The sequence below is a fragment of the Coffea eugenioides genome, chromosome 10 (genome assembly GCF_003713205.1).
Source record: "Coffea eugenioides isolate CCC68of chromosome 10, Ceug_1.0, whole genome shotgun sequence".
Classification (NCBI taxonomy): domain Eukaryota; kingdom Viridiplantae; phylum Streptophyta; class Magnoliopsida; order Gentianales; family Rubiaceae; genus Coffea; species Coffea eugenioides.
The window spans coordinates 12,209,130-12,231,153 of record NC_040044.1 but is presented as its reverse complement, the minus strand read 5'-3'; the positions used below and the strand labels follow the sequence as shown (position 1 = coordinate 12,231,153).

The 22,024-nt window shown below is 36.4% G+C and overlaps 3 protein-coding genes and 1 pseudogene across 3 annotated transcripts; 2 read left to right on the top strand and 2 right to left on the bottom strand.

Moving 5' to 3' along the window:
- The first annotated feature begins 1,711 nt into the window (after positions 1-1,711).
- Positions 1,712-3,758, top strand: LOC113750445 (F-box protein At4g22280-like). The gene is made up of 5 exons (XM_027294417.1): positions 1,712-1,840; positions 2,008-2,198; positions 2,405-2,937; positions 3,025-3,155; positions 3,297-3,758. The coding sequence occupies exons 1-5, from the start codon at positions 1,712-1,714 to the stop codon at positions 3,756-3,758; spliced, it is 1,446 nt and encodes a 481-aa protein (XP_027150218.1).
- Positions 3,759-4,765: 1,007 nt separating this feature from the next.
- Positions 4,766-21,954, bottom strand: LOC113750444 (annotated as a pseudogene).
- On the bottom strand, positions 17,311-18,352 carry LOC113750157 (glutathione transferase GST 23-like). The gene is made up of 2 exons (XM_027294105.1): positions 17,983-18,352; positions 17,311-17,764 (listed from the first exon to the last, which is right to left on the bottom strand). The coding sequence occupies exons 1-2, from the start codon at positions 18,292-18,294 to the stop codon at positions 17,405-17,407; spliced, it is 672 nt and encodes a 223-aa protein (XP_027149906.1). The 5' UTR covers positions 18,295-18,352; the 3' UTR covers positions 17,311-17,404.
- LOC113749156 lies at positions 18,468-19,823 on the top strand. Its single transcript, XM_027292828.1, has 2 exons — positions 18,468-18,520; positions 19,100-19,823. Exons 1-2 carry the CDS (start codon positions 18,468-18,470, stop codon positions 19,821-19,823), a joined length of 777 nt encoding a protein of 258 aa, XP_027148629.1.
- Positions 21,955-22,024: the final 70 nt, after the last annotated feature.

The window sequence follows — 22,024 nt, the reverse complement described above, 5'->3', positions numbered from 1 at the left end:
TCATTCTAAATTTTTGTTTGGGATAATTTCATAAACCTCCCCGGAGGTTTCTAACAATTTTACTTGGCACTCACAAATATTGAAAAATCTCACTTGCCTCTCTTTTTTGTTTTTTTGGGGTGTGAAACTCACTTGCCTCCCTTACTTTAAACTATTTGTTTATTTACAGCTCATTTTAAAATATACTATTTAAAAAATTCATTTTGAGTACATTAAAAAATGTAATTCCAAATTAACCTTTTGTTGTCTTACTTTTTATTACCAAAACTTGAGTATATTAAAAACAAATAAAAATAAAAAAGTATAAGGATTTATTCTGATTCGATAAAATATAGTGCATTTTTTAAATACCAATAGCTAATATTTGAATGTTTATTTGAAGTTTTTGCAAGTTACAAAGATAATGTTTTGGGTAGTCTATAAAGTGTTTTTGAGTTAATTTATGAATCTTTTACATATTTTCAATTTTATTTTATTTTTTTGGTCCAAATTGATGTATTGAAAACGAAAAAGATACAAGAAGAAAAAATGAGAGTTTTTGGAGAAAATGAAAGAAATTGAACTGATCATGTTTGATAAATGTCTTGAAAATGGTAGAGTATTAAAATATACCAAATCACATACAATGCTTCTATATGGCTGACATTCTCCACGCGTTAGGACTACAACATAATCGGTCTATTAGCACCTTTATTTTCAAATACACGTGTCATGCTCTGCTCCTCTACCCACCGTAGGACGCCTTCCTACCGTGAAGGTTTCCCATGACTGTAGGTTGAGGCAATGGACGCTTGTGTTGTTGATGATTCTGGATCATGCCCTTGCTCAACTGACAGAGTATGACAGCTTGAAGAAGTCCACAACTTGAGGAATTAGAGATGAACGCTCAAAGTTTCATAGTACTTCACTTTTACCCCCAAATGTTTTGGATAGTCATAATTTTTGCCATAACATTCTCTATTATTTGTTTGCAACCTTAATTCGGTATCTGACTTCAAGTAAGTTATAAGGATTTAATTTGTACGGTTTTATTATTTGTATTATTTGTAAACTCACCAAGTATATGAAGTCTAGAGATATTTATTTTGTACTATTTTATTTTTATATATCATTAAATATATTTATGGCACCATTGTGATTTATGATATCAAAAACATATTTTTCAATCTACCTTTTTATATTTCGAATCAATTTTTTATGTCACGTATATCACATCACAAAAAAATATTAATATAATATTCCCTTCGTTCCATTAAAAGTGTCGTACTTTTCATTTTGAGATGTCCTAAAATATTTGTCATGTTAAAAAAGTTAAAACACATTTTAGTCTCTTTTTCTAATAGAGTTTTTCTTTCTAATTATATGCATGTTACTATTTAATTTGAATTTTGAATTTATGAGGATAAAATTGAAAAGAGAAATATAAATATTACAATCAAATCACTATTTTTAAAAGATTAAATATTCTAAATATAACTAATTAATTGAAACGAAGAAAATAATAATTATTTTAAATAATATTACAAATAATATTCTATCCAACTACTCGCGTAGGAAATAAGTAATAACCATAATCACCAAAAAAAAAAAAAAAACATACGGATGTACTTTTAATTGACCAGAAGCAAAAGCACGAAATGCAGAGCAGAGGGGAGGGGGTTGACCAAAAAGAGCGAAGTTGGGCCATTAGATGATGAATAATGCATTAATGATGGGGGCTGGAGCTTCTTCTGTCGCCGCCGCCGCCGCCCCTGCTGCTGCTCTTTACTACAGCGAAGACATTAGGTATTCGTTCAACACCCTTGAGCCATTGAATCTCTTCAGCGAAAACAGCAAACAGGTGCTTTTTCTTTTTGCCCTTAATTGCTTTAGGAAATTAGTTTTTAGCTGATATCTCTTTAGCAAATTAGATCGTCTTGTTCCAGATCATCTTGAGCTAATGTCAGATCACTAATTAATTCGAGTTTCCATTTGGTGTGATAACATTATTATTAAATACTGGAGAAGGCTGTTGAAACCACCCCAGATGATCATGATGATGGTGATGGTGATGATAGTCAAGTTAATAGAATCAGTGCCATTCCGGACGAACTTCTTTCCCACATCTTATCATTTCTACCAACAAGAGAATCAGCGGTTACCTCACTTTTGTCCACTCGATGGAGATACCTTTTTGCGTCACGCCCTGAGATCGATCGGTTACCTCACTTTTGTCCACTCGATGGAGATACCTTTTTGCGTCACGCCCTGAGATCGATCTCGAATTCCATCCTGAATCTGAACGTACCCATTCTGACGCTGATATCGATCTCGGATTCCATCCTGAACGTAACCGTAACCAAGCTGATAAGCTGTTTTCTGAGTTCGTAAATTTTGGCAATAGACTAATTTTGCTACGAAACAGGTCTCCATTAAGGAAATTTAAGCTCTCCCTTATGAGGGTTGTGGAAAGCTATCGTGGGGCACTCGATTCACTGATATCTGCTGCACTTTTGTGTCAACTTCAAGAACTCGAAATTTCTGTGGACAACCGGAGTAGTTATAGGGAACGATTATCACCGGAGGGAATATTCACCTGCAAAACACTGACTTCCTTGAGACTATTGTGGCGCGGTGTGGATTTCAAACTCACCAGTCCAGTTTGTTTGCCTAATCTTAAGCTCTTGTGCTTGATAGGACCGATGTTTCAATTAGGAGATCATGATGATTCCCTGCAGAGGCTTATCCAGGGTTGTCCTTTGCTTCAAGAACTAGAGCTGCATTGTGCACTGGGGGATTTGGATCAAATTTTTGCTGAGGATGCATGTATGCAAATTGAAATTCGTGATATTTCTAGTCCTTTTCTGAAGAAAGTAGTGCTGGATTTAGATGGAGGTCTGGATACTAAGGTTGTAGTGGAGTCGAACAATCTTGAGAGTTTGGAATACCATTTCGCAGGTGCGGAGTATAAGATGAGCATAAATGCTCCAAATCTTAAATACCTTGGTTGTGGAGGCGATATAAATTGAGTAAACTTTATTCTAGACCTGAATTCTCTTGTTAGTGCCAAAATTGGCTTCCTCCTTGAAATCTCTAATTCTGAGATTTTTTACAATCTTGTCAACGAGGTGAAAAGTGTGGAATCACTTACTCTAATACAGCCCAAGGTTTTAACGGTATGATTTTTGTTTTGAACTTTCATATTTCTCTCCCACTTTGAAAGCTTTTCCTTCCTTTTGAGTTGTCTTAGAGTAATTGGACGATCATACTTCTAAGTTCGTACGTGAGTTTTGATTATTTTTCTCATGCACATGAAGGTCGATATTTCCAATTATGTGGTGCCAACTTTCAGCAATTTGATCAGCTTGGAGTTCATTCTCCTCAATTGCCATGCTGTTGAATCCTGGAAACTCATGCCAATCTTAATTAAAAGTGCCCCTCACCTCGAAAAGCTAGTCTTCGGTCGAAAGATGTTTCACTCTGAGCGTGTAGAAAAAGAATTTGAGCTTCTATTTCCAGAATTCATGCCCAAACACTCCATTGAACATCTCAAGGAAATAGAATTCACAAAATTTTACGAGAAGCACTATGAATTCAAGCTAGTTGAGTATCTTCTGCAAAATGGAAAAGCTTTGAAGAAGATGGTGCTACGTGGATCTTTGCAACCTTCTAGCTATGATAGAATAATGTCATACATGAGATGCTCAGAGGATTGTCAAATTGTGGTAGAAGAACGTGGTTCAGAGGAAATCTGGTGGATGCTAACAGTTGACTTATAAATGATATCTGTTTCAGTCATGCAGCGAAGTCGCGGGAAAATGAAGTAACAAAATCATCTGCTATGTACATTTGCTTTTTGATCTATGCATAAAGGATCAGAATTCCCTGTTGTTCATGTCTTTTGTTGCTTGAATTGATTTGTGCTTTTTACGAGGGATTTGGGATGGGAATTTGCAGGAGTGGAGGTGCTCGGCTGATGCTTTTCACGTAAAAGTTAGATATGCATGCATATTATGATGATGTAGAAGTTGTCAGGTAAGTTAATGGAGGGGCTTCTACACCTCTCAATTTTTAATTCGCACCTTGTTGGAGTTTCAATATGGTACAAATCACAAATGCATCATCAGAGGTGTGGATTTATGATGGAGGAATATGGATTTAATCCCTTCGATTAAGTAATTCGTGAAATAGCTTTTTTGACAATTATATATGTTAGGCATAATCACAATTTTCAACTTGATGCCAGAGCAACAACAAAGCAACAAGATTGAAAGTTTTCAAGAAACAAAAAAAACTGTCCATCGCACACAATATCTTGAAATATACTAATAAACTACCAGAAGACCACTGCTTTCTAAAGATCTAAATGCTACAACAAGGGAACAAGAGTGAATCGTACAATGAAGGAAAACAGATATGAAACTGCTAATCTTGCTAATCGACTAAAATGAACATCAAAAATTATATGGAAAACATTTCAATGATGGAAAGCAGTACGAGTAAAAACCATTATACCTAGACAATATTCAGAAACATGCCGCTACTAATATTGCAGCATGAACCAGTTTCAACCAGTGAATGTACATACAATACCCATATATCGATGCCTGAGTTCGTACTTACCGCTGTTTATTGGATGAAAAAGCACAGCTGAGAATAGACCTAAGAGATTAGCACGCTGCAACACAGATTACCAGCAATGTCTTGGACAAACCTACATACTGTAACAGCCTTTTAATTTCTATATATGCACCCATCTAGCAAACTAGGTGTGGTTTAGGCAACTTCAGATATTACTTCCTCGATTATAAGCATAGGACTTCGCAAAATATACATAAGCAGCTAATGCAATAGCGCTAAGTCCGGCAAGCAGCCAGTAAAAGTAATCCAGGTGTGCCTTGTTCAAGTTGTCTGAGAACCAGCTCTCGTGTCCATGCCTGCTTGTGGCTTTCTCAATAACAGAGATGAGAAAGCTGCTTAGAAAACTTCCTATCCCTAAGATACTGAGGTATAGAGCGAGACCTGTGCTTTTCAATTGATTCGGCATTTGATCGTAGAAAAGTTCTTGCAAACCAACCATAGCAAGTGCTTCAGAAACTCCATAAATCAAATACTGAGGTATCAACCAGACCACACTCATGGGAATCGTAGCCTTTGGCTTATCAACCAAACCGTACTCTTGAGCAGTTTCAAGACGCTTCATCTCAACTAGAGCAGCTATGACCATTGAAAGATTTGAGATAAATAGCCCTGCTCCAATCCGTTGGAGCATAGTTATACCTGAAGGTTTTGTGGTTATAGCTCTTGCAGTAGGAACCAAAATACGATCATATATAGGGATAAACACAATTATCGAAAGAGTGATAAATGATCGTAGTGAAGCGGCTGGTACTTCAAAGCTTGGACTGATAGATCTGTCCATTGTAACTCCTTGCTTGATAAACAAAGTGGATGACTGTGAAAATACAATCCCATATGTCAAACATGTTGCCCATATCGGAAATAGCCTGAGAATTGCCTTTGCATCCTCAACCTCGCTGATGCTACAAATGTTCCCATTTTCCTCTGAACCATCAGGTACTAGCAATGCTTTGTTCAGAAACCTACGTCGATTGCAATAAAAAAAAAAACTAAAACATTTAAATTTGGTTTGAGATTTTTTATCATAAAGATCAAGGATACAGTTCAAGAAGTCAGTGAAGCATGATCTAGCAACATTATCCCATTCAAACAAGTTCATTAATTTGTAAAGTGGAAACAACCTTACACATTTTTCTATTTGCCAATCTTTTGAAAACACAAGAAATTAGCAACCAGATCGCAGGGGAGAGGAGGAAGGGAGGGGATGGGAGAGGAAGAAAGGAGGGAGGGGAGGAAGGGGAAGAAGGAGGAGGAGGGGGGAGGGTGGTGGCAGCGGTGAAGGAGGGAGGGGTCGTGGCGGCAACGGATGGTGATGGATGAGGTGGTGAGTTGTTGTGATAAAAAATTTTTTAATAAAATTTTTAAAAATATTCCAATTAAATTTTAAATTTTAAAAAACACCCCAAATGCATTTACAGCGTCAAGTTTTTATATACATCGTTACAGAAAATGTTTTTAACAATACTCCCCAAAAACACCAAACTCGTACGGCCAAGGACATAAAATTAAAGTCTTAGTTACTAAAAGCTTAGAACAGGTTGGTTTCTCACTTGAATTCTTGAGGACCTTGGTAAGGAACAGAGCCCTGAGACTCCAGTTGCATGGACAATGTTGAAGAGGTGGCTCTCCAATTTCTAGCTGCATTCACAAATACTCGACCAATTCTCATAAAAGGGCTCTTCCCCTCACTATTGACGCTAAACCGGTAGGTGACAGTTCCGAGCAAGAACAAGATAAGTCCAAAACCCATTACAAGGCAGGGAATCGCAAATCCAAGGCTCCAACTTAAATTATCTTGAATGTAGGTTAAAATCACTAATGCGACCAAAATAGCCGAGCACATACCAAAATACCACCAGTTGAAAAACGAGCTCTTGGCTTTGCATTCTTCTGGATCTTGTCCATCAAATTGGTCGGCTCCAAAAGCTTGTACACAAGGCTTATGCCCTCCTTGGGCTACAGCTATTAGATACAATGAAAAGAAGCAGAAAATGATTGGGAATTCAGAAGGTGAACATGTCACAGCATTTTCTGCATGTTGACACCCAGATGAGTTGAAAGAGGGAAGAACTGTTGAAAGGGTCAAGAAGCCAAGTCCCTGTGATTCACAGCAATGCATGGCTTAAGAAATTGTTATCAAAAGAAAGTAAGGCCTTGTTTGGACAGCAATTTTTCAATACGTTTCCGTGAACACATTTTTCAATCACCTCTTTATCTCACATATATCAAATTGTTACAGTAATTTTTCTACAAAAAATTCAGAAAAATGAAATTCAAACAAGGCCTAAGTTTTTGTTTGAGTAATGGCCATTTCTCTTGATTAAGTCAAATATTTGAAACGGGAGCATGAAGTTCACTTCATAATTTTTCTGTTCTTCTGTTAGTTCTCCTTTCAAATGTTATCTTTTTTATCTTGAGATTTGAAGAATCACCCTCTTACATCAGAATTAAGCTCGTTTATTAATTCTACCACTAATATGGAATTATGTGGCTTATATTTAACCCCTGGACTTATTCTTATTCATAGTTGAAACATCAGCTAGGCTGAAAGATCTAGAGCATTATAACATCAAAACAAAATCAGAAGTTAAGGAACAGCATAATGATAGTCAAAGAGGCTAAAACCATCGAATAGTTTCCGGTGGGAAAAATCTATTTATCCGAACTCTTCACTTTATCTTGTCATACTCGTGTTTTACTCTTCATTTTGCACTAGAATAATAGCATCGATAGCACTCCCATAGATGAGTGCGAGAAATAAAGGAGGAAATATGTTCACTTCTCCGAAAATGCTACAAATGGCTCCAATTGTTTAGCTTCTTTTGTTAGCTATTCTGTTTATGTTCATAATTGTTCAACAGATTACGCTTCTTTTTTCCCTTTTTTGAGCAAAAATTAACCTTTTATAAAATAGAGCAAGAAAGCTTACACATTGCAGCAATGAGCAGCCTTTTCATCCTACTATCACCTATACCTATATATACAAAGAACTACAAAAATCTACAAAACACCTATGTACTCGTGAGCAAAATACTTGTGTGTAATCCCCCAATCCTTGATCAAGCTCCAATTTACTCTTGACCTCGGAATTCCGCGCCAAGTAGCACCAACATATCTCACTTCAGTAACTATACTCCTTATAATACGTAATACCAAGGGGAGTAACGTAGGCTTGCTGGAACATCACCTTATTTAGTTATTTCTACTATAAGCATGGTAGTCAACAAGCTTATGCTTGACTACATTCACCTCCCCTTCTTGGATGTGCTTACTATTATCTAATTCAAACCCTCTCCCTCATCTACCTCCTCTCCTCTCCACACACACACACACACACCCCCCCCCCCCCAAAAAAAAGAAAGAAAATACATCTGAGTTTTTAAAGAAATAGATGTCATAAAACCAAGCTTGAACCCCTCCAGTCCATTTGGCCCACATACCCATCAAACTAATGGTAAAAAAAAAAAAAAAAAAAAATAGCCGTAGTGATGCCAAAAGACTTATTTTAACTCTAGCTTTGTCCTTCTCACAGTGAGTGAAATGACTCAAAGTGATAAATTTTTTTAAAAAAATTCCCAAAGGATGAGCTGTCTTTTTTGTTTTTTACACAATCGATGTTGATTTCTGCATACATTTATTTTTTAAACAATCCAATCACTAAATAAATTGTTTAAAAATTGTAATCACAGAAATATATTTTTTTCAACTCTCATTTGAGAATTCTTTTAAATTTTGGAAATTTCTTATTCTCAAAGTGACCTTAGACAGTGGCAGAGCGAGGAACTAAAATCGGGGGAAACAACAGTCTATTATTGGGAAATGTAGGGGTTGGATTGAGAACCATCTATATTAGTGATAGTTGAAGTTGCCCAAGGTTCAAAACAACTATCTTGGTGATATGAGTAACTACAAAATGCAAAAATGTCTAATTCTTTTATATAATATGTAATGTATTATATTATTAATTGATAGTCAGCATAAAGTGACTAATCTTAAGAAATCTAGTGTGGCCAATAAAATTTGTCAAACTAACCAAAGTTAGCTAGTGAATTCACTTATATATGTTTCCTTGAAAAGCAAAAATTAGAATTAGCATTTTCACTTATTTTATTGGCTAGTTGAATAACTAATATTAGTGTTTTACGAAATCATATGCATAATTTGTGAGTATTAAATTGCAGTGTACGTATTTAATATCCAAAAATAAGCTACATAATTACAAATCATCCAAGAGTGAGTTGATAAATCAATCAAATAAAAGAGTAGTAGTACAAGATAAATCAAATTTAGTAAAGAAAGAAATATTCTAAGTTTATTTTTCTTTATTCTTCTTTTCTCATAATTAGCTGTTTTCACTCTTAAACACATTCAACTAATTGGCTATCCCTTCCGTATTAGTCTCAATCTAATATGGCATTAGATGACGTTTTAAGCATGTATTATCTTCTTTCTTATTTTTTTCGATTTTGCTTCAATTGTTTCTCATTATACATTATGGATTTTGGTTAATTTAAAGTTTAGCGAGTACCCCTAATTATTTAATTTGAGGGGATGCAATACGTAAGTTTTGTCGTTTGAGGGGCACAAACTATTAAACTATAATTAAAGTAAGATACAATTAGTAATAATTTTAAACTACAAAAGAGGATTTTAAATATTTGCGGAGAACAATTGTCCACCGTAAAATGTTTATAGCTCCACGATTATAATTGGGAAAACTTTGCTGTGGCACGATATGACAGGTGCTGTCATGCTGTGACAACATATCAATTGACACGACGTACAGCATAGTAAATCCGAGCATCTTTTCAAGCTCATTAAGAGTTAAAAAATCGCATCCCAAATAAGAGTAAAGTAAAAAAAAACAAAAAAAAAATAAGAGTAAAGTAAAGAAGGCGCCTTCCAAAGATAGAGCACAAAGTATAACTATAGAGTTACTGTTAAACAGCAGTAGAAAGTTCAAGTTCAACTAACCATGATATACAGCAATGAAGAGATTATGACGGTCCAATATTGACCCAGAAACGACTCGGCGACGAATGCACCCAAGAGCGGCAGAAGCAGCGCTGTACCGGACCAAGCATTCACGTTCTCCGCTGCCGTAGCAGTGGACTGGCCGAGTGGCCCGGTCAAGTAACTGATCAAATTCGCACTTATTCCGTGATGAGCAAACCTCTCTGCCATCTCCACACCTGCATTAAAAACAAATAATTAACCTGCAGTATTTCATTTTATCATAGTACGGTGAGGATGTTAATACTTTATGATGGTTACTTCACCTATGATGAAAGCTGCGGATTTCCAGCGGCCGGATTGGGACCGGTTGGCAGGGCGGCCTTTGTAGTCAACATTTCCTTCGACGACGACAATGTTGTTTGGTAACGTCGGAGTGTCGCTGGCGTCGGAAAGGTTGGCCTGCGGGGCTGTAGAGATTGCCATGCGTGGAGTGGAGTAACTGTGCCGAACTCACCCAACTTTGGCTTCAGTTTGAAGCTATAATTGTTGGCTCGGCCTGGGTATTATTGAGTAGGTTAAGATACACCTGCACGTTAACGAACAACGGTCAAATCTATCGGTATTTTGGTGGCAGTGGCACTAATTTATTGGTTGGACTAATAACAGGAGATTGTTGTTTTTTTTTCCTTGTCAAAATAATAATAGGAGATTCCACCGATCCTTTGGTGTTATACAGTAAGATTAAATTCATCGTTGAACGATGAAATAAGTGTTTTACACCCTTGAATTTTAATAGTTTCAAATATTTAAAATGTAAACTGCTATCATCATCGTTGAGGGAATGGTTTCTCTAAAGAAATTATAGAATTTTCTTAATTTTTTTTATACTAGTGATGGATCACGTTCTTCGGACGTGAACATGATGCTTTTAGATTTTTTTTAAAAATTTTTTAAAAATCAATTGTTTTGAAATAATAAATGTAATTGAGACAAAAACATGTGATATTTAATATTTCTATTTTTTTTTTCTAAACTTGGTTTGCCATAACCAACATAATTGCAGAAGCAATAAAAGCATTCTCTGTCCCAAAAGCACTTTTATTTTGTAATAGTATCAATATTTTTAATCTTTTATTTTTAACCCTCCTACATTTAAAAATTATATATAATCCTCTCATGGTTTGGGTTAATGTATTACCATTAGTTTTTTTGTTAAAATTAATGGTCAATAGTAAAAAATTAAAATCAAATTAATTAATTGACAAATTTATCCTTTCATTACTTCTTTTTTCCTCCAAATATAAAAAAAAAAGAAATTGAAAAAAAATAGATAACTAAGAACTAGAAAATACCATTAAAAATTTCGTTTAAAAACCTATAGTAATATTTGTAGTCAAAAAAATTTATCTATTTTTATTTATTTATTTTATATTTCCCTTCCATCTTTTTTGTTTCTTGTTTATTTTTTTATTTCCTCTCCATCTTTTTGGCATTTGGAGAAAATTAAGATTTATAGGCCATAGTATAGATTTTCAAAATCATTTCTTTTCTTCTAATAACAACAGAGAAAGGGAGGGAAAGAAGGAAAAGGAAAAAAGAAAGAAAGTAGTGCAAGAGTGAATTTGTCAATTTATTAGTTTGATTTTGACTTTTTACTATTAATCGCTAGTTTTAACGGAAAAACTAACGATGATATTTGACCTAAGGGAGTTATCTAAGATTTTTAATTCATAGGAAGATTATGTAGTAAAGCACCAAATCACAGGGGATAAAAGATAATTTATCCAAAAGTAAATAACTAACTTGTTTTGCATTTTATTGTACTATGGTTAGGATTTCAATCTTTTATGATGGTCACTTCACCTGTAATGAAAGAAGCGGATTTCCAACGGCCAGATTTGGATCGGTTAACAGGGAGGCCTTTGTAGTCAACATTTGCTTGGGCGACGTCGTCTGGTAATGCTGGAGCTTCGATCGCATCGGAAAGGTTGCCCTCTGTGGCTGTGGAGGCCCATATGTGAAGTAGAGCAACCGTGCTGAGCTAGCTAAGGTCACTTGACTTGGGAACTTGGGTTTAGTTTCAAACGCGCAAGCTATTATTGTTGAAGGTTGAAAATATTTAGGGATAATTTGAGAAACCTCCCTTGAGGTTTCTAGCAGTCTCACTCCCTTCCCTTAAGATTTCAAAAATATGAGAGACCTTCCCTAATAGAATATTGGGTCTCAATTCTTACATCATCATGAGTGAAATGACTCAAATACCCACATAACTTAGCAAATATTTTGCAATTATTTGGACAAATTTACTTAAGTTAATTATAAATATGATTAATGTAATTGACGACAATTTAGAAGTGCAATATGGACCTATTCTTCCCTTTGCATTGCTAAATGTCTTCCTTCTCTTTGGTTACTCACCTCTTCCTCTTCAGAACCTTCATACTATTCAAAGAATCTATAATTTGTGTAGCAAAAGTACCGCTTGTGAAGATTCCATTCACTCTAAAAAATTTTAATTCTCGCTTGGCGATTACATCAACAATATCTGTTTCTAATTGTAAATGATGTAGGTGAATTCCAAAATTCACCTCTATTGCTTGAACTGGCTATTTATGTGTGTGTTTGTTGATACTACAATTGCTTACTTCATTTGCTGCTATTACTTTTAACTCATCCAACACCAAGCACTTTAATTGCATAGAGGCTGATACACAGAGTCCTATCTTGCTGCTTCATTTTGCTCTTATAAATAGTTTGCCGAAATGGCCATTGCACGTAGATGTTAAAAATGACAAGCAGAAACAACCGTTGGTTTCCAGGTGTCAAACTGAAGTTCAGACCTTCCTTGAGCCATTAGTTCCACTTACAATCCTGAACTTTCATTCTTGTTAAATTGTCTAAGTACTGTTAATACTGGTCATATGAAATTATCTCACTAATGTAAGACTTGAGGGCATTTGTGGTATCAGGCTGTGTTCTCTCTCCATACCTCAATTTTTTATTGTTTCTCTTTTTGAATTGGGTTGGATTTGATACTACCTATTCACTTTTAGGGGAAGTCTTTGATATTTTGAAAACCTTAGGGGAGGACAGTGAGATTGTTAGAAACCTTAAGGGAAGTTTTTGAAATTTTTCCAAATATTTATTGAGTAGGTAAGATACTCCGACACGGTAACGAGCAACGCAAAAATTTAGGGTAAAATACCAAAAAAAAAAAAACTCTTTGTGGGTTGTTGAATGTTTAATTTAACTATTTCTGATTTGGAAACCTACACTATAGCTCATTGTGGTTTCGACTAAATTGAAAATTGGACGGAAGACATCCAATTTGATGATTTGTGCATGAAATGTCAATATTGCCCTTACAATACGTGAAATGCTTTCCGTTTAATTTTCAATTTAGTCAAAACTGCCAGGAGCTATAGTGTAATTTTTCAAATCATAAGGAATTAAATTGAACATTCGGCAAATCACAGTGAGTTCATTTAGATAGGGGCAATATTGAAATTTCATATACAACCATTAGATTGAATGCTTTTTGTCTAATTTTCAATTTAGTTGAAACCACAGAAAGTTATAGTGTAGGTTTTTAAACCAAAGAGAGTTAAATTGAACAGTTGACAAATTACAGGGAGTATTTTGGTGGCAGTATTGCATTTCTAGTTTGGAAAAGTAAGTTCTACCATCGCCTTTGTGTATAACATGAGATTCTATAGTCTCTTACAAGTATTATACAGTGTTTTATCCCCTTAAATTTTAATAATTTCAAGGGGAGGAATGGATTGGGTGGTTTGAGAGGAGAGAGTCTAAATGAGAGATCTTGAATTCGAACCTTACAATTTATACTAAAAAAATTAATAATTTCAAATATTTAAAATATAAACTACAATCATCATTGAAGGAAGAGTTTTTCTAGACGAATTGGATATGAAATTTTCCTAATCTTTTTTATATTAACATTATATACACCATCATGATCAGGATGTGTGCATGATATTTTTTAATTTAAACTTAAAACTCAAAATTTGAATATCTATCATATATTTAAACTCAGTAGTGTATGCCGTTCAATTAATTGTTGTAGTTTTCTACTACTAATCCATAAAGACCGGGCTGCTTTCCGGTTTATATTCTCTCGAGTTCCCACAGTGTAGTCTTTGATGTCAAGCACGTGGCTTACATGTTTTTCAATGGCTGCTTATTCTGTTGACCATCACTCATGATAGGATAATGGGAGCATCACGGAAGTTACAGACAATTTCTAGCCACTCATTCTAGGCCCTATTTGGAACTGAGTTTTTTACCTAAGTTTTTTAGCTATTAGTTTTTTAATAACTTTTGCTACAAGAACCCCAAAAAATTTTTCAAAATTTTTTACCTACACACTCCCAAAAATCTAATACACAAAAAATTTTTCAAAAACTTTTCTTCTTTTTTCTCCCTCACCCACCACGCCAGCCACCACCTCCACCACCTCTCCCGGCGCCAATCATCTCAAATTTTTTTTTCTGTCCCTCACCCTCACCCCCTCTCCTCCCCCGCCACCCTCCCCCTCCTGCTAGGTGCGATCTAGTCTCGCGACCAGATCGCAAAAGGAGAGGGGGAGGGTGGCGGAGGAGGGAGATGAGAAGAGGGGAGGGGTGGCGGGCCTAAGAAAAAAAGCTAAAAAAAATTAATGGTCCATGGCCGGCCTTCCTCTGTTGTCGGAGTGCGAGGGGGAGGGGAGAGGGAGAGGGGAGGAAAGGGGTGGCGGTGGAGGGAGAGGGAGGGGTGGCGGGTAGAGAGGGTTAGCGGGGGAGAGGGGAGGAAAGGGATGGTGGGCAGAGGGGGTGGCGGGGGAGGGAGAGAGAGGGGTAGCGGGCCTAGGGGGATGGCGGGTAGAGGAGAGAGGAAAGGGATGGTGGAAAAGTTTGGGGGTGGCGAGGCAGAGGTAACGGGGAAGGGGGAGGGGGAAGGAAGAAAAAGAAGAAGAAGAAGAGAGGAAAGAAGAGAAAAAGGAAAGAAAAAGAGAAAAAGAAAAGGGAAAAAATGTTTTTCACCTTACAAAAACTTCTATAAAATTTTTCACATCACAAAAACTTCTACAAAAAAGTTTTTCACCTTACAAAAACTTCTACAAAATTTTTTCAAAAACTTCTACAGTGCACTACAGTAAAGTTTTAGACAAATTCCTAAAAAACTTAGGTTCCAAACGGACCCCTAATTTGGGTGCCCGGACTACTAGCTTGTCCGGGAACAATCGTCTTATTTCACATTGTCTTCTCTTTGCCCTTTTTTTTTACATTTTACATGTTCCCAACTCTATAATTCTTTGCCCTGCCCATCTCTACTCTGCTCCAATTCCATTCTCCTTAATTAAGAGAAACTAGGAGTCAGGCAACAAAAAGGAGCAGATAGGTAGAATCTAGTGGAGGAAAAAAAATATTCTAGGTCTTTGAATAATTAAGTATAATTAACCAACGACTCTTATCCAACTACTCTTATCCAACTACTCTTATCCAACTACTTTAAGAGTAGTTGGCTAGCAGGAAGAGTTTCAAAACTCTCCGTAGGTGTAGGTCAATTAATCGAATCTCTTGATCTGCATTCTTGTCAAGGATTTCTTGAAAATTTCACCAGTATGTACAAAGATACTCCTTTGGTCCGGTAGCGATTTAGTTTCTTCCGGATTCTCCATTGATCCCTTTGAAAAACTCTCTTTGAATATAGGTTAATGAATCGACTGCATTCTTATCCAAGATTTTCTGAAGATTTTACTAGCAGGTGCAAAGGCACTCGTTTGGTACGATAAAGGTTCAATCCCCTCCGGATTCTTCATTAACTCCCTTGGATCCATCAATTCCTCTTAATGTAAAGTAGAAATAGGTGTCGAATAAAATTTCTCGTGTTCGGAAAAAATGAATAATTAAGTATAATCAAGGAACTAAATTTGCTAAATTAATGAAACTGTCTTGATAAGCGTATGTGAGTGTGAAACTCACAGCATGTGGCATCGTATTGCTGTTCCTCAGGATAATGGTTAGCCTTAACAAACTAACACTTGAAATCAATGAAAATTCTACAAAATGGTAAGAGATTTCCACCATTTGATGGTCAAAGTCACATCGATTGATATATTCATGACATGTGATTGAACACGAAACTCAATGACATCGATGGCATAGAGTTTGAGGTGACACTACCCCAATTGCACAATGGTACCGGCACAAGTTGCAATATTGCAGATACTAATGTAGAAGAAAAGGAAAACAAAATATTAAGGAATAGCTTTGACTGAAAAAGGTAATTAACAGGCCTAATGATTAGACAACTTGTCAAGTTCAGTAGGAATGCATGGCAACTTAATTGGGCCGAAAAGTTGTTGGGATGAAGTTTTTTTCTTTTTTCTTTTGATAAAAACTATGGGATGAATTTCTAAAGCAATTGAGAGGAAATTAAGTTGATTTATCATGCAGTTAGTGAACGCATTAGAGGATGATTAAGAAAAGGTACAATTAGTTATCAGCAGAAAAGGAATGCAAAATTTTGTAAATTTGCAGAAGATAATTAGTGGTAGATATGCCTTGAAAAAAATCCAAGTTAACAAATACTGAAAAGAGATTATTAATTAGAAGAGAAACTTATTGAAACTGTTTCCGCATTGTTATGCTTAATTTGTAACAAATGAAAGTGAGTAATTGGGATAATTTGAGTTTGTGGTCAATACGATCTATTGTTTAATATGTTACGTTACTTGTCGCATTTATCTATTATATGGTAATTTGCGCTCATAATTCTGATTTGGAAAATAAAAGTAAATGGAGAACAAAATATACCATTGAATGAGTAAGAACTGTAAAGATTGTCATGCATAATTAGGAAGATATCTGGTAATATATTAGCAAAAGCCATTTAACATGGATTTAATTTAGATGTATTTCTAACTCATCCAGCGCCAATTTGTAAAAATCTAACCACTGTCATCTCTTTCGAATGAAGAAAATATTTTTTAGTTCCTTGAAAACACCTAAAATAAAATTTTAAACATAAATTCGAGTAATTTTTTTTTCTTGCAGGGTAGGATTTAAAAAGTTGAGAACAAAAAGAAGAATTTGAATTTAGAACTTCTAAATTCTGTGACCTTGAAATGTGCAAAACACTTAATTCTTACAAAGTAACGCACAGAGTAATTTTTATATTTGTCAATTAGACAGTTTTATTAAAATACAACAGTGATAATGGTCCAAGAATAATTACTAGTGCAAATTGCTTTTCAAAAGAGAGATTGACTCTGGAAGAGATAGATTTGGAAATGCTGAGGGATAAAATGCTAAAAGAAAGAACAAGGAATCAAGAAGATGAACCTAATGCAAGTGGGAAAGAAACTGAGATGATTTAGTCAATATGTGTCAAGGGGACAAGTTTTGAGATCATTAAAGTTGGCTGTTTTTTAAGGAAGGCAGATGGCTTGCTATATTGAGTGCTTTATTTGCATACATTGTGAATAGATTTGTGGTGAACCAACAAAAGTTAAAATTGGAAGTGGGAACGACATGTTCTTTTTCAATTGTTTGTTTGTGTTGTCTAATTATTCTTTTCTTTCTTTCGTTTTTTTTCCCCTTCTTTTGTTTTTTTTTTTTTTTGGGGGGGGGGGGGTGTGCGTGTGTGTGTGTGGGTGGGGGAGAATTTCTTGTTACCTAGTCAAGGTGAACTTAACTGACTACATATCTGGCAAATCTTCAAGATCATTAGACATATTGGTAAATTTCAATAGACATATTGGTAAATTTAGTAATATTGGAAGAAGTTCAATATCCCCACCAGCTAATAAGCATACCATCCTGTGATACTAATTAGGCTTTGACACAAGATTTGACCTCAGCCTCGCATAATACTCCAACAATTTCTCAGGGTCAGGAAGATTTTCTTTGATGATGGGCTCTTCCTTGAAATTCTTGACCCATGCGTGCAAGCGTGGTAAACGACTTGGTTCCAAAACCTTGATCCCCACCAACTGCTCCATGGGTTGAATCCAGCAGGCAAACCAGGCAAATATCAAGTCCACCATATTGATCGAGTTGCCACCAAAAAACTTCTTGTCCCCAAGAGCTTGCTCTTCAATAATTTTCAGAAAGTCAAACATTTGTTCTGCAGCCTCTTTCTTGCCATCTTCTCCTCCCCAGAAGAGGGATCTAACAGCACTACGTCCCTAAATCATGATAATTTTTTCAAATCATCAGAAGTTAGTTAAGCTAATATTATTTTAAGTAAAAGATTAACATGATCCTTTTTTTTTTTTTTTGAAATAAGAGCTTACCCCAAAGATAACCAATTCAATGTTTTCTACAATGTAATCCTATTAAAATCTGCTTGCTTGAAAACAAGAAGATAAAAGGCTATCAAGGAGTTTTGCGAAGATGAGATTACCTTGTCTGTTGCAAAATTTATCCAAAACCGAGCTACAGATCTCTGATAGGGATCTTTTGGCAGCAGTGGGGTATGGGGCCACACCTCTTCAATATATTCAAGGATTACAAGGGACTCAGAAATAGGTTTTCCAGCATGAACCAGAACGGGAACTTTCTTGTAAACTGGATTGTAAAGTAACAGCAACTCACTCTTGTTAGCCAGGTCTTCTTCTATGTAATCATACTCGATGCCCTTCAATTTCAGTGCCCATATCACCCCATAAACAAAGGGGCTTGGCCAAAAGCCATGAAGCTTCACTTCGTTGTCCATTTGATCTTCTAGGGGAATGGGGTGCCAGGCTTAATTTTTCTTTATAGGAGCAGTGATAGACTAATAATAATGCATTTAAATGTCAAGTTGTTTTTAATATTATAATAAATGCTTGCTTTTCTTGCAATATTTCTAGTTTAGTCAGCAATGGCGGCCTAACATAGTCAACAAAGATGAGGGTAAAGAAAAAGCCAAAAGATAATCTTGTTTATACAGTCATTGGAAGGTTCCAAAGACCAATGTGTAAAGATGATTTGATTCCTTAGAGGGGCAATTCAAACAGTATTTTGAAGCAGACATGTAAGGCCATGTTTGTTCAATTATCACAATTAGCAATGCCAAAATTGATTTCCACAGGTGAATGAGTCAATGAAGATGGTAAGATTGAGTTGCAAAAAGACAAAACAAGGTTCAATGACGAATCACAGACCAACAAAACCAAGAAAAGGGAAGGAAATTCAAACAATGCCCCTGCATCGTGGGACAGGGTGTTTAGTTCTGCTGTTGGTATTTTCGTGTTTTGGGGCACTTTAATCCACTTGGATCCTCGATTACATCTTTTTAGTGCCAATCCAATGTCACCACTAGAATTGTGCCAAGTGTCTTGTTATCATTAGCACTTTAATTTTTTATTAATTCAAATTGGTTCAAAATTAACACAAATTTTCTTATTCTCTAAAACTCTGAACCAAAAGGCACCCTTTGGGGAATCTGCTGCTTTGGGGAAAAAGAATAAGAAAACCCTCTGTTTCCGATGATTGCCTTCATTTGTGGCTTGATCGATGGTGCTCCAGTAAACCATTAGCCCAAGAGCTTTGTGTCGTGGATCCGCCGCATCAGTTGGTTTCGGATTTCTTTGGTCCAAGAATTTGATGCGGCAAGGAGTTAGCATTGGGATTCGGAGTTCAACCAATGAATGCGTCTGCAAGGTTGATATTAAGCCTTGGTTATTTACTCCAAGAAAAGGGTTCAGAAGTTCAGAGGCCAATTCCACTGCAATTGACATATATTGGGATTTTTCATCCGCAAAATTTGGTTTTGGCCCGGAACCGCTAGAGGGGTTCTATTTAGCTGTTGCATTTAACCAAGAACTTGTCCTGCTCCTCGGGGATTTGCAAAAGGAAGTGTATAAGAAAATAGGTCCTAGCCCTGTTGCATCTAATACGGTGTTTATTGCCAAAAGAGAGCACATCTTTGGGAAGCGAGTATACACTACAAAGGCTCAATTCTGTGACCACGGGCCGATACATGACATCGAAATTGAGTGCGATACTGGGGGGATTAACGATCCATCTCTGGCCATCAGCGTGGATAGCAGAGCGGTGTTGCAGGTGAAGCGGCTGCGGTGGAAGTTCAGGGGGAACCAGACTATTTTGGTGGATGGACTGCCGGTGGAAGTGTACTGGGATGTTCACAGTTGGTTCTTAGGGAATGTTATGGGCAATGCTGTTTTCCTGTTTCAAACCTGTCTCTCGGCCGAGATGCTGCGAAACAGAGGGTTTTCTTATTCTTTTTCCCCAAAGCAGTAGCTGTACAAAATTATTGATGCTCGAGTTAGACCGGCCGGGTGCCTTTTGGTTCAGAGTTTTAGAGAATAAGAAAATTTGTGTTAACTTTGAACCAATTTGAGTTAATAAAAAATTAAAGTGCTAATGACAACAAGACATTTGGCGCAATTCTAGTGGTGGCATTGGGATGGCACTAAAAAAAATGTAACCGAGATCCCAAGTGACTTTAACCGCTATCAGACTGGCTGGTTATTGAGCATTAAAAACTTCAGCACAGTTTCAACTACCCCTCAAAAGTCTAACTCCATCCTGCAATCAAAGGGCAATTAGTAGCTCATCTTTGCCCTCTCCATTGTGAAGCCCAAACAACTGATAAAAGATTGCGAAAATCAATGAACCCTTAGAACAAGAAATGCTTCCGTGAAATTGCAAACATGTAGTACCACCAACTCAAGTCAGTTAAAATTATATAGATTGGCAACCGCAGAGTGATGTGGTACAACAAAACAACCAGCCAGACCTTTCCTTCAGTTGCACTTGAGAAGAATTTCAATTCCAAACCAAAACTATTTTAACAACCTCAGAGGCGAGCTGCACTGCATTTGGGATGACAACTTAATTTTGACTGTAGCAATTCAACCTCTCAGATTTTTTGTCTACAAGTAACTTACCATTGATCCTGCTGGAGAGATTGACTCCCAATTTTTCCTGCAGTGTTCCTAATTTGTATCCCTTTTAGAAAACGCCAGCGAGAGTTCCTCAACTATAGACAAAGGATTGAGCAAAATACATGCAGGCAGTGAATGCTAACATGCAAAGTGCAGCAAGAAACCAATAAGAGTAATCCAAATGTGCCCGATTCAAGAAGTCTGCAAACCAACCGCCTTGATCCCCTCCACTTGTGGCTTTCTGAATGACACAGATTAGAAAACTACTTAGGAAACTCCCTACTCCAAAGATACTGAGGTATAGAGACATACCTATACTTCTCAAGTCACCAGGAACCTGATCATAGAAAAACTCTCGTAAACCAACCATTGTAAATACTTCTACAATCCCAAACAACATATATTGAGGAGTCAACCAGAATACGCTCATTGGAACTGTAGCATCTGGCAAATGAACCAGCCCATATTCAAGAGCAGTTTCAAGACGTTACCTCTCAACTAAAGCAGCAATCACCATGTAAACCAAAGATAATAATAGGCCAAGCCCAATTCTTTGACTTGAAGCGCTTCTATACCCGAAGGTTTCGCAGTAATAACTCTGGCAACAAGGACCAAAACCCGGTCATAGATAGGAATGAAGATGACAACTGAAACGTTGATGAAAGATTGTAGTGCAGCAGACGGTGCTTCAAAACTTGAGCCAAGTGATCTGAATCCTTTCTTGGTGAGATGAATGCTTGAACAAATATTACAGCATAAGACAAACATGTAAACCATATCAGAATCAGTCTGAAAATTGCTTTTGCATCTTCAAGCTCACTTGTCATGCAAACTTCCCCCTCATCCTTGGAACAATCAGGTGTGCAAGCAGTGCTTTGTTAAGAAACCTATACCAGAACTCAGATTCAGTGACGGTGCAAATGAAAATTTTAGTACTTTGCAGACAAAGAGCATCTCAACACTAGGATATTTAAGGAAAATTACTACTTCCCTTAGTGAACATTTAAGGAAAATTTCTCTCTCTCTCTCTCTCAACAAGACAAAATCACCACGCTTCAGCAGAAAGGTCAATTTGAAACAAGAAAAAAGTCAAGTATAACTACAACTCAAAATAGACATATTGCTAGAGGGTCTTCCTCTATGTTTCAACTTCCAGATGTTCTCCTTCTGAGTTCTTGTTGTATGAGATCAAACAACTTTATCGAGAAAATTAACTATAACATAATCAGGTGAAAAGTACTCATTGCAACTGCATATATGGTAGGTAATAACCAGACATTTTAGCCTGCTTACTTGAATTGTTGAGAACCTTGATGAGACAGTGTTTCCCAAATTTGCTCTTCACTCGGAACTCAACTTCGCCAGTTCCTAGCAGCTTTAACAACCCCAGAACCAATTCCCACGAATGGGTTTTTCTCATCACTTTTGCTGCTAAATCTGTAGGTCGTAGTTTGCAGCAAGAAATTGGCTAGTGCAAATCCCATAACATGGATTTTGATAAATTTAAAGTTTAGCAAGTACCCCTAATTATTTTATTTGAGGGGATGCAATACG

Coding starts and splice junctions, on each gene's coding strand:
- LOC113749156 (XM_027292828.1), top strand. CDS start 18,468: ATGAGGGTAAAGAAAAAGCCAAAAGATAATCTTGTTTATACAGTCATT. Junction 18,521..19,099: donor GTTTATACAGTCATTGGAAG/GTTCCAAAGACC, acceptor GTAAACCATTAG/CCCAAGAGCTTTGTGTCGTG.
- LOC113750445 (XM_027294417.1), top strand. CDS start 1,712: ATGGGGGCTGGAGCTTCTTCTGTCGCCGCCGCCGCCGCCCCTGCTGCT. Junction 1,841..2,007: donor TCAGCGAAAACAGCAAACAG/GTGCTTTTTCTT, acceptor ATACTGGAGAAG/GCTGTTGAAACCACCCCAGA. Junction 3,156..3,296: donor TACAGCCCAAGGTTTTAACG/GTATGATTTTTG, acceptor ATGCACATGAAG/GTCGATATTTCCAATTATGT.
- LOC113750157 (XM_027294105.1), bottom strand. CDS start 18,294: ATGGACAACGAAGTGAAGCTTCATGGCTTTTGGCCAAGCCCCTTTGTT. Junction 17,765..17,982: donor TAAATTTTGCAACAGACAAG/GTAATCTCATCT, acceptor ATCATGATTTAG/GGACGTAGTGCTGTTAGATC.